Here is a 16,453-nt window from a genome sequence, read left to right as displayed (position 1 = left end):
AGTGTGTAGGAACTTGAGGCAGGAGGCAGGAGGCGGGATTGCGCAGGTGTGCAGGTAGCAGTTGGGTCAAGGCAGTCAAAAGGAAGCAAAATGGTGCAAGAGGCAGCTGGGGGAATAAAAGCACCATGGGAGGACAGGTGAGTTCACAGTGAGTGTAGAAATGACCGTGAGCATGATATTTGAAGCTTAGATACAGATATTTTTATTGGTAAATGATTTGCCACATATTTAATAACCCCATTATCTGTATTCAACTAATTGCCTGGGAATGTTTGTATTTTCTGTATTGCATGGTAATGGCATTATGCTGAGACTCCTATTTTTCACTATAAAATATATACTAAATAAAAACCAATGTTCCACAGAACATTGTACTAAAACACATTTACAGGAAGGACTATGCAGCTACAACATTTGGTAACAGAATAAAACTGAGGGAGATTTTAACATCATTCTGTTACCAAACCTTTTTCCAGTAAATTACATTTTTTTCTCGTTTTACTGTGGAAATTGTTGAAAGTAGTCATTGTCATACTTTACAATCAATGTTTTTTGTTTGGCATACAGCATAATTCCGTTACCATGGAATTGCCCATAGGCTACTCACTGTCTGACTATATAGATTACTGCACTTCATTGCTCATCGGGGGAGAAGATATTGTGAGTGTCTTTTCATACCTGATAATGAACTAATTATTGTAGACTTGTCTAGTCTGAGATGTGGCAGTACATATTTAATCTCTATTATTGAGTGGGCTAGGTGACGAGGTAGCTGTAACTAGGTAAGAATAATTGCATGTCAACATTGTGCATTAGGATTTCTGCCCTTTGTTTGTGTGCATGTGTTTTTTTGGTGAGCATGACCATTGTCTGTGAAAAGCCTCAGGTGCATGTGGGAGGGGTGTATATATAATTCACTCCAGAGTGGGTGGGTGGATGGAGGTTGGGCAAAACAGGTGACAGTGTTTGTTTCGGCTCGCCACAGATTAACAACCACCTGACCCAGATCACTACCCACTGGCTGTGTCATTTTAAGAGAACCTGCCCTACAGACAGCTAACAGCAGAACCTGTGGCTGTGTTTGAAAGTGTAAAATTCATGATGCATTGTGGGTAAATGGTGACTGACTGATCTATAAATATTAATAAGTAGTTATTTATGATGCAAGGTGATTTGTAGATCAGTCGGCAGTTGCCTTCACTGTCGGCTTCACTCTGTGAAGTGACTGCTTAGTCTACACTGTAAAAAAAATCCTGTTGTTTTTACGGTAATTTACTGGCAACCTGTAAGTTGCTGAAAAAATGTCCAGTATGTTAGAAACTTTACAGTAATGTACTGGTAAACCAAAGTTAATTTTGAATTTATGGTAACATACTGAACCTGTTTCTTTACAGTAACTTACAGGTAATTGGCTGCCAGTAAGCCACTTTAAAAACAAAAGGGTATCATTTTTTTGGTGTATACATACACAGCAAATTCTCCAGTGTTAGATAAACACAGATTCTGTTAAGTTTAATACTGGTCCAGTGTCTATACGGGTCAACACTTTTCAGTGTTAAATTAACACACTGCTTAGTATAAAGCCTTATTTGCATATTTCCCAGAGTGCCTTGCTGTTCGAGTGAATTGTAGTTACAACCCAAGACTGTATTTGTTAGTGAAAGAGACATGGTTGTTGCATTCATCTGTTTTCTGACTTGTGGCCTTCACCAAGTGAGCTCCTAAATATACATGTAATTAATTAAATAATAGTACAACAAATTTTTAGGTCCTGCTTTGAGAGCCTAATGTTACCCTAATGCAGTGGCCTGACATTTGTGGTTTTCCAGCCTGCAAGTCACATTGTAATGAACTGTAAAGGGATGTGTAATTCTTATTGGAATCCAACCAGAGTGAGGATATCCAACCGCAACCTGCATTCAGAATGATTGCCGGGTTTGGGAACATAAATGATGAGACTACCTAAACCATCTGTACTGAAACAAACATTTCAGTAATGGGTGCAACAAGTCCAATTAACAGATTGTATTAGTTTAGAAAAATGTTTGTTATTTATTTGAGTAGCATAAGATTAATTCATCCATCAATACAAAAACAATTCTAAAAATCAACCTGCAATAGAGAATGCTGGGAAATATGGTAATGATGCCATGGTTTTGGTTTAACACTGGTTATTAATACCCACACTTGGGTTCATTTACAGCAATGAGTGTTAATTTAACACCTGAATCAACACTCTAAATGTTACACTGAAAAATCAACACTAGGCGATTTAGGAGTAACGGTTGGATCAGAGCTTGCATATGCCTGTGCCATAAAGGTCCAGACCTATTGGCTGATAGTAGGCTAACTACAGCATGATGATTATCGATTCTCTCCTTAGATGACCAGAGAGAAGGGGACACCAGAGTGACAGATTTCAGCCAACCCTGAGAGCAGCATGCAGCACATGCCTCGTAAGAACACACACACACACACACACACACACACACACACACACACACACACACACACACACACACACACACACACACACACGATGTTGGCGGCATAATGTATGGCTGCCACTTTGCTTTTTAGTTATAATTTTGCAGAAAATGTATCCTCTACCATTTCTTATGATCAACAAGAACTTTTAAACATCAGATCGACCGTTACTAACCTCAATTCCAGCTTCGACTTCAACTCTGCGCCGAGGTCTTTGTGTAATTTACAACCCATTTTTCAGGCTATCCAAGAGGAAACGCTGGTGAAAAGAGGTGAAGGGAAAACCGGTGTCACGACTTCCGCCGAAGTTGGTGCCTCTCCTTGTTCGGGTGGTGTTCGGCGGTCATCGTCACCGGCCTTCTAGCTACAACCGATCCACGTTTCTTTTTCCATTTGTTATGTCTTGATTGTTCATACCTGGATCCCGTCTCATTATGATTATTTACTTACTTAACCCTCTGGTTCTCAGTATGTTTTGTGTGTGATTGTTTGCTTGTCGTCGTGTTAGTTGGTTTGTGTCAGGATTGTTTATTCCTGCGTGGATTTTAAGTTTCTCCGTGAGTAAAGTACGTTATTTTACTCAGTTCTGTGTCCTGCGCTTGACTCTATCCTCACCTCCACGTAACTGACGCTGACAACCGGCCACATTCTATTGGACAATGTACAGTCTATTGATAATAAAATGGATCAACTCCCTTCGCGGATTTGCTATCAACGGGACTCTCGTAACTGAAATATTCTCTGCTTTTCTGTAACATGCACTGTAACAAATTGCTGTACATTTACAGCAAAACTTTGAGTTAACTACTGAAATTATAAATTACTTAAATGCGTCACCTTCTCCAATGTAAACATGGCGTCTACTGGCTGTCAACAATTAAATATACTGCTCAAAAAAATAAAGGGAACACTTAAACAACACATCCTAGATCTGAATGAAAGAAATAATCTTATTAAATACTTTTTTCTTTACATAGTTGAATGTGCTGACAACAAAATCACACAAAAATAATCAATGGAAATCCAATTTATCAACCCATGGAGGTCTGGATTTGGAGTCACACTCAAAATTAAAGTGGAAAACCACACTACAGGCTGATCCAACTTTGATGTAATGTCCTTAAAACAAGTCAAAATGAGGCTCAGTAGTGTGTGTGGCCTCCACGTGCCTGTATGACCTCCCTACAATGCCTGGGCATGCTCCTGATGAGGTGGCGGATGGTCTCCTGAGGGATCTCCTCCCAGACCTGGACTAAAGCATCCGCCAACTCCTGGACAGTCTGTGGTGCAACGTGGCGTTGGTGGATGGAGCGAGACATGATGTCCCAGATGTGCTCAATTGGATTCAGGTCTGGGGAACGGGTGGACCAGTCCATAGCATCAATGCCTTCCTCTTGCAGGAACTGCTGACACACTCCAGCCACATGAGGTCTAGCATTGTCTTGCATTAGGAGGAACCCAGGGCCAACCGCACCAGCATATGGTCTCACAAGGGGTCTGAGGATCTCATCTCGGTACCTAATGGCAGTCAGGCTACCTCTGGCGAGCACATGGAGGGCTGTGCGGCCCCCCAAAGAAATGTCACCCCACACCATGACTGACCCACCGCCAAACCGGTCATGCTGGAGAATGTAGCAGGCAGCAGAACGTTCTCCACGGCGTCTCCAGACTCTGTCACGTCTGTCACGTGTTCAGTGTGAACCTGCTTTCATCTGTGAAGAGCATAGGGCGCCAGTGGCGAATTTTCCAATCTTGGTGTTCTCTGGCAAATGCCAAACGTCCTGCACGGTGTTGGGCTGTAAGCACGGTGTTGGGCTGTAAGCACGGTGTTGGGCTGTAAGCACGGTGTTGGGCTGTAAGCACAACCCCCACCTGTGGAAGTCGGGACCTCATACCACCCCATGGAGTCTGTTTCTGACCGTTTGAGCAGACACATGCACATTTGTGGCCTGCTGGAGGTCATTTTGCAGGGCTTTGGCAGTGCTTCTCCTGCTCCTCCTTGCACAAAGGCGGAGGTAGCGGTCCTGCTGCTGGGTTGTTGCCTTCCTACGGCCTCCTCCACGTCTCCTGATGTACTGGCCTGTCTCGTGGTAGCGCCTCCATGCTCTGGACACTACGCTGACAGACACAGCAAACCTTCTTGCCACAGCTCGCATTGATGTGCCATCCTGGATGAGCTGCACTACTTGAGCCACTTGTGTGGGTTGTAGAATCCGTCTCATGCTACCACTAGAGTGAAAACACCGGCAGCATTCAAAAGTGACCAAAACATCAGCCAGGAAGCATTGGAACTGAGAAGTGGTCTGTGGTCCCCACCTGCAGAACCACTCCTTTATTGGGGGTGTCTTGCTAATTGCCTATAATTTCCACCTGTTGTCTATTCCATTTGCACAACAGCATGTGAAATTTATTGTCAATCAGTGTTGCTTCCTAAGTGGACAGTTTGATTTCACAGAAGTGTGATTGACTTGGAGTTACATTGTGTTGTTTAAGTGTTCCCTTTATTTTTTTGAGCAGTGTAAAAGACAAAACACTTTTTTTGCAAATATATATTTTATTATTTATTTTTTACAGTCTTAATATATTATTTTAATAGATGCCTAAAACTCACAAGTTTTGAAAAACTCACTAACGCTTCTGTAACGCTCGTGCCCTTGGAATGAGTGCAACTAATACCAAACTCCTCTCCAAAAAGACACAACATGCAGGCAAGCTAAATTGTGAGCCAGGGCAACACACTGGCTAAACGCAAAACACAAAACCAATTGACTGCCTACCCTTGAAAGACAATCAGCCACCAAGTTGTCCTTACCACGGACATGTCTGATTTCAGGGGGAAACTCCTGCAATATCCATAGTAACTTTCCTCTCATGATTTTCCTCAGTGGAATGGCCTTTGGGAAACGAGTGGCAGCGCACATGATGATTAAGAGAAACTAGTTACCACTCTTTGCTTTGGGCAAAGGACCAACACAATCCACCAGAACCCTTCTGAAAGGTTAGTCAAAACCAGGAATAGGCTGCAAAGGTGCAACCGACACGGCTTGGTTAGGTTTATCCGTCTGCTGGCAAACTCGACAGGATTTACAGTAAGCCACAACATCCTGTTTCAGACCAGGCCAAAAGAAGTTATGCAAGATATGGTCATACGCCCTGTTGACCCAAAGATGGCATGCTATACTACCATCGTGAGCCAACCTCAGTATCTCTTGTTGAAGTATAACTGGAATGACAATTTGAGATACACTGGGCCAATCGTCTTGCCCAGAAGTGGTGTGAGAATGCCATTTCTTCATTAGAACACCATCTCTGTCAAAGTAACCCACGTGAACTTCCTCAAACTCCTCCGGACATATTTCAGCAAAAAAGAGGAGAGAGGGAAACATCTTTACTCTTTTCAGCAATCAGTTGCTTCCTAGACATCGAAGTGTCAACTGTAGGAACCCTCTCTTCCTTCAGTGGTCCAACAAACTCGCTCACCTTTGGGGTTTTCAAAGGAGAGGTCAACTCAGGAGGTTTAGCGAAATCAGGATCACCCATAAATGTCTCGGACAGATCAACCATGGTGGGATCCCTGACATCCTCAACACTGCCGATCACTAACGAGGTGACACCAATCGGTGCACCCTATGTGCTAATGAGGCTCCCAAGTGGCGCTGCGGTTTAAGGCACTACATCGCAGTGCTTGAGGTGTCACTACAGACCCTGGTTTGATCCCGGGCTGCATCACAACCGGCTGTGATCGGGAGTCCTGTAGGGCGACGCACAATTGGCCCGGCGTCGTCCTGTGTTAGGCCGTCATTGTAAAATTAAAATGTGTTCTTAACTGACTTTCCTAGTTAAATAAAAAAACATGCTATACATGCTATTGTCCAACCTCAAAACATACATGGAAAAAATAAACCTATAACAAGGGGTATGCATCTTCAGCAACAGCAAATAGTGTGTTGACTCTAGTGCAGTGGAAGTCCCGATCCATTGTTCACCCGTCTTGGAATACCTGATGGTCAACCTATCCAGAGAGCTTTCATCTGTTATCGTGACTACTGTATATATTCCTCCTTAGGACAAGAAAAAAAATGAACTGTACGAGGCTATGAACAAGCAGGAAACCATGAACCCGGAGGCTGCTTTTCTTGTTGCCAGGGATTTTAATTCCACTTCATTAAGACATGTAACACCCAACTTCCCTCGACATGTTTCTTTCATCACTAGGAGCGATAAAAACCACTGTTACTCTATCCACAAGCAAGCATACAAAGGCCCTCCCTCATCCCCCCCTTTCGGCAAATCAGATCATAACTCTATACTGCACAAGCAGAAGCTTAAACAGGAAGTACCTGTGATGTTCTCCGTTGGGAAATGGTCATCCGAATCGGAGGGTATGCTACGAGAGGGGTTGGTGCTGGAACTAGAAATCCGTGCTATTGCTGGGGCCGGGACTGGATACCATGGGTTGATGCTGGGTCTGGTGTTGGGACTAGGGACCAGGAACCAGGGCTGCTGCAGGTACTGGGTCTGAATCTGGGTTTGTAGAGGGGAGGAAGGACAACCTGAGGAGCCAGCAGACACACAAGGGAGCCCTAGATCCAGAGGTCAATGGTGATACTCCCTTGTGACCTGCTCGCTCTGGGTGGAGGTTTGATCTTTGGTTCTTCCTCCACGCCTCATCTGGTGCTGGGGCTTCTGCTGCAAAATGGCTACTGGGATAGTGCTGGGCCAGATCTGGGTCTGTAGAGGGGATGAAGGACAACCTGAGGAGCCAGTGGACACTCAAGACCCGGAGGTTAGTGATGGGACTCGCCTGTGGCATGCTCGCTCCGTGCGTAGGTCTAGAGCTTTGGTCCTTCCTCCTCGCCTCTTCTGGTGTGGTGAAGAATGGCTCCTGGTTCTGGTCTGTTTCTGTGAGAGGGATAGGTGTAGAGCGAGGAAAGGGGAGAGACATGGAGAGGGAGAAGGGGTGTGGTGGAGAGTATTTTCAGTGGCCTGGGCTGGTGCTGAAGGAGGAGCGATGTGGCGGCAAGGCTGGGCGATAGTGGGAACATGGCCTTGGCACACTCACCAACAGGTGGTACATGTATTTGGTGTGAGTGCCTCCAAGAGGGCAGTTCTCTGTACGTACCTTGTGCCATCTATGAATTGATTCCTTCGTGGGGAGGCAAACATGAACAGTCGTCTGAGGAACGTCCTTCTGTTCGGAGTGTGTTGTCAGGGTCATGATGATGGGTTATTGGGGAGGTCTGATCACACACACTCACACTGTCACACACACACACCTAATTTGCTCACACACACAACACGCACACACATTCATACTGACTCTATACACACGCACGTACACATTGACCTACAATCATCATATACGCTGCTACTAGCCTGTTTATCATACAGTATATCCTGATGCCTAGTCACCTTACCCCTATACATATCTAACCCTACCACTCCAGTATCCCTGCACATTGTAAATATGGTATTGGCACTGACCTGTATATACAGTGGGGGGAAAAAGTATTTGATCCCCTGCTGATTTTGTACGTTTGCCCACTTACAAATAAATGATCAGTCTATAATTTTAATAGTAGGTTTATTTGAACAGTGAGAGACAGAATTACAAAAAAATCCAGAAAAACGCATGTCAAAAATGTTTTAAATGATTTGCATTTTAATGAGGGAAATAAGTATTTGACCCCTCTGCAAAACATGACTTAGTACTTGGTGGCAAAACCCTTGTTGGCAATCACAGAGGTCAGACTTTTCTTGTAGTTGGCCACCAGGTTTGCACACATCTCAGGAGGGATTTTGTCCCACTCCTCTTTGCAGATCTTCTCCAAGTCATTAAGGTTTCGAGGCTGACGTTTGGCAACTCTAACCTTCAGCTCCCTCCACAGATTTTCTATGAGATTAAGGTCTGGAGACTGGCTAGGCCACTCCAGGACCTTAATGTGCTTCTTCTGGAGCCACTCCTTTGTTGCCTTGGCCGTGTGTTTTGTGTCATTGTCATGCTGGAATACCCATCCATGACCCATTTTCAATGCCCTGGCTTAGGGAAGGAGGTTCTCACCCAAAATTTGACGGTACATGGCCCCGTCTATCGTCCCTTTGATGCGGTGAAGTTGTCCTGTCCCCTTAGCAGAAAAACACCCCCAAAACATAATGTTTCCACCTCCATGTTTGACGGTGGAGATAGTGTTCTTGGGGTCAAAGGCAGCATTCCTCCTCCTCCAAACACGGCGAGTTGAGTTGATGTCAAAGAGCTCCATTTTGGTCGCATCTGACCACAACACTTTCACCAGTTGTCCTCTGAGTCATTCAGATGTTCATTGGCAAACTTCAGACGGGCATGTATATGTATTCTTGAGCAGGGGGACCTTTCAGTTCTTCACGGCGTAGTGTGTTACCAATTGTTTTCTTGGTGACTATGGTCCCAGCTGCCTTGAGATCATTGACAAGATCCTCCCGTGTAGTTCTGGGCTGATTCCTCACCATTCTCATGATCATTGCAACTCCACGAGGTGAGATCTTGCATGGAGCCCCAGGCCGAGGGAGATTGACAGTTCTTTTGTGTTTCTTCCATTTGCGAATAATCGCACCAAATGTTGTCACCTTCTCACCAAGCTGCTTGGCAATGGTCTTGTAGCCCATTCCAGCCTTGTGTAGGTCTACAATCTTGTCCCTGACATCCTTGGAGAGCTCTTTGGTCTTGGCCATGGTGGAGAGTTTGGAATCTGATTGATTGATTTCTTCTGTGGACAGGTGTCTTTTTTACAGGTAACAAGCTGCGGTTAGGAGCACTCCCTTTAAGAGTGTGCTCCTAATCTCAGCTTGTTACCTGCATAAAAGACACCTGGGAGCCAGAAATCTTTCTGATTGAGTGGGGGTCAAATACTTATTTCCCTCATTAAAATGCAAATCAATTTATAACATTTCTGACATGCGTTTTTCTGGATATTTTTGTTGTTATTCTGTCTCTCACTGTTCAAATAAACCTACCATTAAAATTATACACTGATCCTTTCTTTGTCAGTGGGCAAACGTACAAATTCAGCAGGGGATCAAATACTTTTTCCCCCCCACTGTAGCTTACTTACTTCTTACTTCTTATTTCTATTTGTCGTGTTTTTGTTTTACTTGACTTTTTAATACTTTTTTATTGTACTACTGACAATAAAACAGCAACATTTTCTCTCAGACCTTGCGAGGGGCCCCGCAAAACTGTGGTACGCCACTGACACCATACTGTATACTAAATGTATGCCTGTTTTCCCCCATAGAGGGGAGAGTGCGTTGCAGTCCGTTTAACCTGCCAGAGATAAACCCAGACAGGCTGAAGACTGCCAAGGCTCTGGTGGAGAAGGCTGTCCAGGTAAGACAGTTGTCTCTCTCAGAGGCGTCATGCCCATAGGGAGCACAGGGGCACAAAGTTAGGTTCCCAATCTCCCAACCTCTTAACTAGCTACCAAGAAGCCATTTCAGGCTATCAATCAAGTTAGAGTAGCTAGCTTGTCTAACTATCTTGCATGCTGGCAAGGTTGGTAGACTTTAGAAAAGCAAGCAATAACTTATATTTCTATATTTAAGGTGACTGAGAACACATTCACAGCAATGACCTAGGGAATAGTTACATGGGAGAGGAGGAATGAGACAATTGGAAGCTGGGGATGATTAGGTGGCCATGATGGTATGAGGGCCAGATTAGGAATTTAGCCAGGAAACCAGTATTAACACCCCTACTCTTACAAAAAGTGCCATGGGATCTTTAGCGACCACCGAGAGTCAGGACATCCGAAAGACAACATCTTACATAGGGAAATGTCCCCAATCACTGTTCTGGGGCATAAGACCAGAGGAAAGACCACCACCTACTGGCCCTCCAACACCACTTCCAGCAGCATCTGGTTTCCCATCCAGGGACAGATGATGAGCAATCCTGCTTAGCGTCAAAGGCAAGCCAGCAGTGGGATGCATGGTGGTATGCTGCTGGCAAACTAAATGTATTGAATAAGACTCCCATTCCTTTAAAAAAAAAAAAAGATTTTAGCAGAGAAGCCCCTCAGCCATCCTCACATACTTTTTTGGTCCCCTTTAGATTTTTGGGGTGCATGAGGCCCCTGGTCTCTTCTCTCCACACAACCACTGTCTGGGCCTACAACAGACACACCACAACCAACACATTGCCTACAGCAGTGGTCACCCACCCTGGCCACAGTGAAGAGCGACAGGGTATGCAGGGTTTGGCTCCAGCCCAGCACTAAGGCACCTGATTCACACCTGATCCAAAGGCTAGAGGAAAAAGCCTTCATACACTGCAGCTCTCCTGGATCAGGGCTGCAGACCAACTGACCTAAAGACACTTTCCTACCCTCTCTCTCTCTCTCAGCTGCGGAGGGTTTTCTCTGTACAGGGCCCCTATCCTGTGATCCGTGCTGCCTTGCAGGCCAGAGGTTGGGTGGAGCGTCGACTGCCACGCCCCGCCCCAAAACCAGCAGGCCATTGTCATGGTGAAGACGATGGTGAGGATGGGGATGACAGTAATGATGGCAACGGTAAGACGGAAGCTCTTCATTGGGCAAGCACATTAGGTTTGAATACATTTGTCAACCTACAATCAGACAGTGGCAAGGAAACTTTCAAGGAAGAAACTTGCTCTTGTGAGGTATTCTGTAGTCCACAAAGGCTGTAAGAGAGACTTCAACAGTTTTAAGTTTGAGCCTACTCATACAGTATAAGGTAAAGCAGAATCCCTGCTAATGGTATGGATAGGGCACTTAGATTAATAGCTGTAGTGTAAATGTAATGGGAGCACCGGTAGGATGCTCCTAGTCCTAAGAATAAGATACAACCTGAGCCCATACCACATCAACCAAGATATGTCACACCGCACACATCACTCTCCTGTCAGGACAGAGCTTGTCATCGCTCGAGTAAGAAGTTGACCCCGACCACAAATCTAGGATCAGATTAGCCTACTAAAAACCTAATCTTAACCATTAGGGGGATTCAAAAATATTTGGTCCTGTATCAGTGGTTAGGAGCAACTACCTTCTCCCATGTCTAGTCCTATGTTCTACATACTTTTATTCTCTCTTCTTTTTCAGACAGAGGGGTGAAGGGGGCGAGGGGGCACGACCCTGATGACATGTATGACCTCATGGTGAGCTGCTGTTTGATGTGGCGTCATTGCTAGATTTTCCCCTTTCCTGTCACTCTTTCACTCACCCTTTCTTCCCCCAGTCTCGTCTGGTGCGAAATGAAACAACATACTTCTACTGGACGACACGGAGGGATGAGATTGACTGCCGCTCGTTACGGAAGGACCAGATGACCAATCACTATGCAAAGTCGGGCACTTTTACCACCAAGGTCACAGTCTGAATACAGATTGCACTCAATTCACTTAAGGAAATAACGGGAATACTCAGGCTACATTCTAGTGCCTCTCTCTCCCTCCCTTCTATTCTATTTTATTCTATTATCCTACTATTCTTTTCTTTACTTTATTCTATTTTATTCAGGGATACATAATATGAGTAATTATAATCTCTCTCTCTCTCTCTCTCTCTCTCTTTCTCTCTCTCAGGTGGGTCTGTGTGTGAACTTGAGGAACCTTCAGTGGTTTGATGCTACAAACCCAGACACATTCTTCCCACGATGCTACAGGCTCGGGGCAGACGATGAGAAACATGCCTTCATTGGTCAGGTCACTCTCTAACTGTCATTCTGTCCTGCACCCCAAGATGCATGTCTTTCTTCCTGTGATAGCTCAAGGTAGTAGTTTCCCTTAGGATCAGATGACCTTAACCCAAAGTCTCTAACCTTAACCATTAAAGGAATGTAACAGTATCTGATCCTGTATCAGTGGTTAGAGAGACCTTCTACCCACTTCTCCCTGAAGGCACTTGTCCTTCTGCAAGCACCTCTCCATCCCCAATTCACAGTCAACATTACTGTATAGTACATGTTTATTATGAATGTCTAATTGAAAAAAATCCTATTTTTCATTATCCTTTCTTTCTCTTTCTCTGGCCCCGCTCCCCTTCTCTCTCATCCACTTTTTTAGAAGACTTCAGGAGGACCGCATGTACTAGTCTACTCCAGCACATAGTGGAACGGAGTGATGGAGAGGGAAGAGAGCGAGTAGAGGCAGAGGAAGAAAAGGTGGAAGAGAACTTGTCACAATCCGAGGGTATCAGAGTGATATACTGCACACACACAATAAATTGCAATACATTGTGCCATTCTCAATGTCAAGCCAATACGTCTTCCCCAGGCCCTAGGAAACGCAGAGCAACTCGATTGGTCAGTCCAAGAATGATTGACAAGGCTTTGCACGTATGCCAGGAGTTTCTCAACAGCTTGGACCACATTGACATTGATGTCACCATGGAAACGCCACCCTCCCTCACAGAACAGCAGTGGGTCAAGTTCATGCATGACTACTACCTGGTCGTCCAGTGAGTGTGTTGTGTGTAGTCAAGGGCTATTAGTTAGTCATTCATAGCTTCATTGTCTTTGCTCAGCTAACCCATAGGTACATACTAGCACTCGACTAAGGTATTTGGTTCAAATACCCCCCTCTGTGTTTCTCCCTCCCTCTCTCTGTGTGTGTGTGTGTGTGCTCGTAGTGAAGGTGTGGGGATTGAGGGCAGTGGTGTGTATGTGGAGCGTTGTCAGGCCATGCTGAATAGACTACAGGTGTGTCCACAGCTGGAGACGGATGGCCTCCACAACATCTGGATCATCAAACCAGGGGCCAAGTCACGGGGCAGGGGTGAGGCTGGCTCTGTCTGTGTGTGTGTCTGAGGGACAAGTTGATATGATGCGTGGGGCTGGTTGGGTGTGTGTCATAGGGTTTGCTGTGTATGTTAATGTTTATTTTAACGTTCATGTGTTTTTGTAACTCTTTCTCTTTCATATCTTATTAATGTCTACCCTTACACCCTCATTCCCCCGCTTTCTTTCCTTGTACTCCTCTCTCTCTCTCTCCCTCTCGTTGTCGTTGTCCCTCTTTCCTATCTTATATGCCATTCTCTTTTTGTCTCTCCCCACTATCTCCCTCCCTCTCAATCACCCTCTCTCTCCTCCTCCCACTCCCCTCCAGGTATAATGTGTATGAATCGCCTGGAGGAGATCTTGAGGCTGGTGGACAGTGACCCGTCCCTAATCAAGGACAGTAAGTGGGTGGTGCAGAAGTACCTGGAGCGCCCCCTGTTGGTCTATGCCACCAAGTTCGACCTGCGCCAGTGGTTCCTGGTCACAGACTGGAACCCCCTGACCGTGTGGTTCTACCGCGAGTGCTACCTGCGCTTCTCCACCCAACCCTACTCCACACAGACCCTGGATAGGTAAGAGAGAAGTGGGGGGGGGGGGGTGAGTGTGAAAGGTGGAGGGGGGAGAATGAATGAATGAGAGAGAGAGAGAGAGAGAGAGAGAGAGAGAGAGAACTTGCTTATTTACCTGATCCACATCAGTTTTCCTTTATCAAGGGGTATTCTAGAGCAGTAATACCAAAAATATCAATAGTCCATTCTGTCCATCTCTCGCTTTCTCTCTCTGCCTCCATCAGCTCAGTCCACCTGTGCAACAACTCCATTCAGAAGCATTTCCAGCCGTCTCAATGGCGCCACCCGGAGGTGCCCAAGGACAACATGTGGTCGTGCTCCCAGTTCCGGGCCTTCCTGCGTGCCCAGGGCCAGGGGGCATCGTGGGGGGCGCTGGTGGTGCCTGGGATGCAGCGGGCAGTGGTCCACGCCCTCCAGACTGCCCAGGACCTGGTGGAGGGGCGCAGGGGCAGCTTTGAGCTCTACGGGGCAGACTTCATGCTGGGTCGGGACCTGAGGCCCTGGCTACTGGAGATCAACGCCAGCCCTACGATGGCCCCCTCCACGGCAGTCACCGCCCGCCTCTGCCCTGCCGTGCAGCTGGATACCCTCAAGGTGGTGCTGGACCGACGGGCGGACCCTGGTGCCTATACAGGGGGCTTTCAGCTCATCTACAAACAGGTGAGGCCAAGGATATATTAATAGACAGACATACATGCAGATCATTCGGACACAAGCTTGATGATCACATATGATGAGTCTATGCAGACTATGCAAAGCATTCCCAGGTACTATAAGGCATGAATAATACCCAGGCCCCATCAGGAGTGTGTGAACATATCTCTTTTCCTCATTCTCCCAGGCTACAGTTGAAGTCCCTCAGTACATGGGAGTTAACCTCCTGGTGGAGGGAGCCCCACTAAGACGACCCCGACTGCCCCCACATAGAATCCGTGTCATCCTTGACCCCCCTCTCACCACACACATTCACACCCGTACCAACCAGTCAGCCCCAGAAGCAGAAGACAAACCCTCCAGTCATAGACCATCCCCATGCCGCCGCCCCTCGGGCAAAGAGAACCAATCAGGGTTAAGGGGGAATAGGTTCCACAAACGAGATGAAGAGGGTGGAGCTCTGGGGCGCCAGCACACCTCCCCTACTCTGAGGTTGTCTCAGAGAATGGCAACAGAGCGCCCTCTGGCACTCCACGGCGAGCACCAGAAGAGGGCTCGTTGCCTGGGGATGAGTCTGAGCAGCAATTGGCCTCTCCGCCTGGTACCCAGGACTCTGTCCCACTCCCTTAGCACCCCCTGTGGCATATTAGGGGGTGACACCCACCCCTCTCAACCTAACCCCCACCCCAGGCCTGCCCCAGGACCCCGCACCGCCCGACCCTTCCTCCCCCAGTCCTCCCTGGGACCACCACGCAAGGCTCCAACCCGGAGCCTGCCCACACTCTACGGCCCCATCCCAGCCCTGGAGGTCTTTGGCCTGCGCCCCAGCCCACTGACAGAACCCTTATCTGGGCCCTGCCCAACTCTGGCCTCCGACCCTGGCCTCCGCATACACCAGTTCCTCCCCCACTTCCACAGGCAGGCTATGGCCACCTATAAAGGAGACTGCGCCAGCGGAGGACCCAAATCCTCTTGACGTAAATCCTTATCTGAAACATAAGGGAAAACACAAAACTGACTTTGGCTTAGCATCTATGGGTAACGTCATAATGTACTTGACACACGGGGCTTTGCAGGGAGGAAACGATCTCTTAAACTGTCATCATGTGTTAATTACTCACTTTTGGAATTTTATTTGTCTTGAAGAACTGTCATCATGTGTTACTTACTCACTTTTGGAATTTTATTTGTCTTGAAAGTAAAATTAAATAGAACATGAAATAAAGACTTTCCATCTATGAAGTTAATGTGTCTTGTATTCAGTGTTAGACTACACATACAGGACCTCCTGCAGATATCACTATCAGTGATCCTAAGGATGAGTTTTTGTTAACTGGGTTCTTCCTGTATTGGTAATTGTATTTGGTTATACATAAATGATAGATAATTCAAATGGCATTCAAGTGAAAAAGTTTTTAAAAAGGTATTCAACCATTTCAGGAAATATCTAGTCAATATATCCTAAACAACCAATCAGTTAACTCAAAAGTAGACAAGGAAAAAAAGCAGATTACAAAAGAAATCACAATTTAATTTATTTGTTTAACAATGGTTGCTGAATGTAAATCTTGCCTGTCTGAATGCTGAATGTAGATATTGTCTGTCTTTTTTATTTAATCCTGAGTGGTTGGTCTGGTGGAGTGGTTGGCGGTCTGTCTGTGTCTTTTTATTGGGGGAGGGGAAGGGGTGAGGTCTGAGTTGGGATGGGATGGCATTGGTTGGATGGGGTGAGCGCTGTGGTGGCTGCTGCTGTGTCCAGGGTTGTCAGAGGGGTTGGTGCTGTGACTGAAAACTGGAAACTGTGCTGGGGCTGGGACTGGAGACCAGGGGTTGATGCTGGGACTGGGGAACGGGAAAAACAGTAACCGGGAACCGAGAAGTGGGGCTGCTGCAGGTGCTGGGTCAGGATCTGTGTCTGTAGATGAGAGGAAGGACAACCTGTGGAGCAAGCAGGCCCACAAAGGAGCCCCAGA

At 46.3% G+C, this 16,453-nt stretch overlaps 1 protein-coding gene across 1 annotated transcript; it reads left to right on the top strand.

The window, feature by feature from the left end:
* The first annotated feature begins 16 nt into the window (after window positions 1-16).
* LOC106565478 (tubulin monoglycylase TTLL3) lies at window positions 17-15,722 on the top strand. The gene is made up of 13 exons (XM_014132700.2): window positions 17-137; window positions 2,384-2,456; window positions 9,759-9,850; window positions 10,865-11,030; window positions 11,583-11,638; window positions 11,719-11,847; window positions 12,065-12,179; window positions 12,545-12,670; window positions 12,755-12,938; window positions 13,110-13,255; window positions 13,586-13,829; window positions 14,051-14,486; window positions 14,668-15,722. Exons 2-13 carry the CDS (start codon window positions 2,441-2,443, stop codon window positions 15,454-15,456), a joined length of 2,499 nt encoding a protein of 832 aa, XP_013988175.1. The 5' UTR covers window positions 17-137; window positions 2,384-2,440; the 3' UTR covers window positions 15,457-15,722.
* The last annotated feature ends 731 nt before the right edge of the window (window positions 15,723-16,453 follow it).

This window comes from Salmo salar, chromosome ssa12 (genome assembly GCF_905237065.1).
Source record: "Salmo salar chromosome ssa12, Ssal_v3.1, whole genome shotgun sequence".
Lineage (NCBI taxonomy): Eukaryota > Metazoa > Chordata > Actinopteri > Salmoniformes > Salmonidae > Salmo > Salmo salar.
Note: the sequence above shows the minus strand (reverse complement) of the source record. Positions and strands in the feature narration are given on the sequence as shown.

Bases quoted from the DNA above. Each gene is read 5' to 3' on its own strand.
- LOC106565478 (XM_014132700.2), top strand. The intron at 11,031-11,582 runs GTAAGACGGAAG...CTTCTTTTTCAG, and splicing joins TGACAGTAATGATGGCAACG to ACAGAGGGGTGAAGGGGGCG. The intron at 12,180-12,544 runs GTCAGGTCACTC...CCACTTTTTTAG, and splicing joins TGAGAAACATGCCTTCATTG to AAGACTTCAGGAGGACCGCA.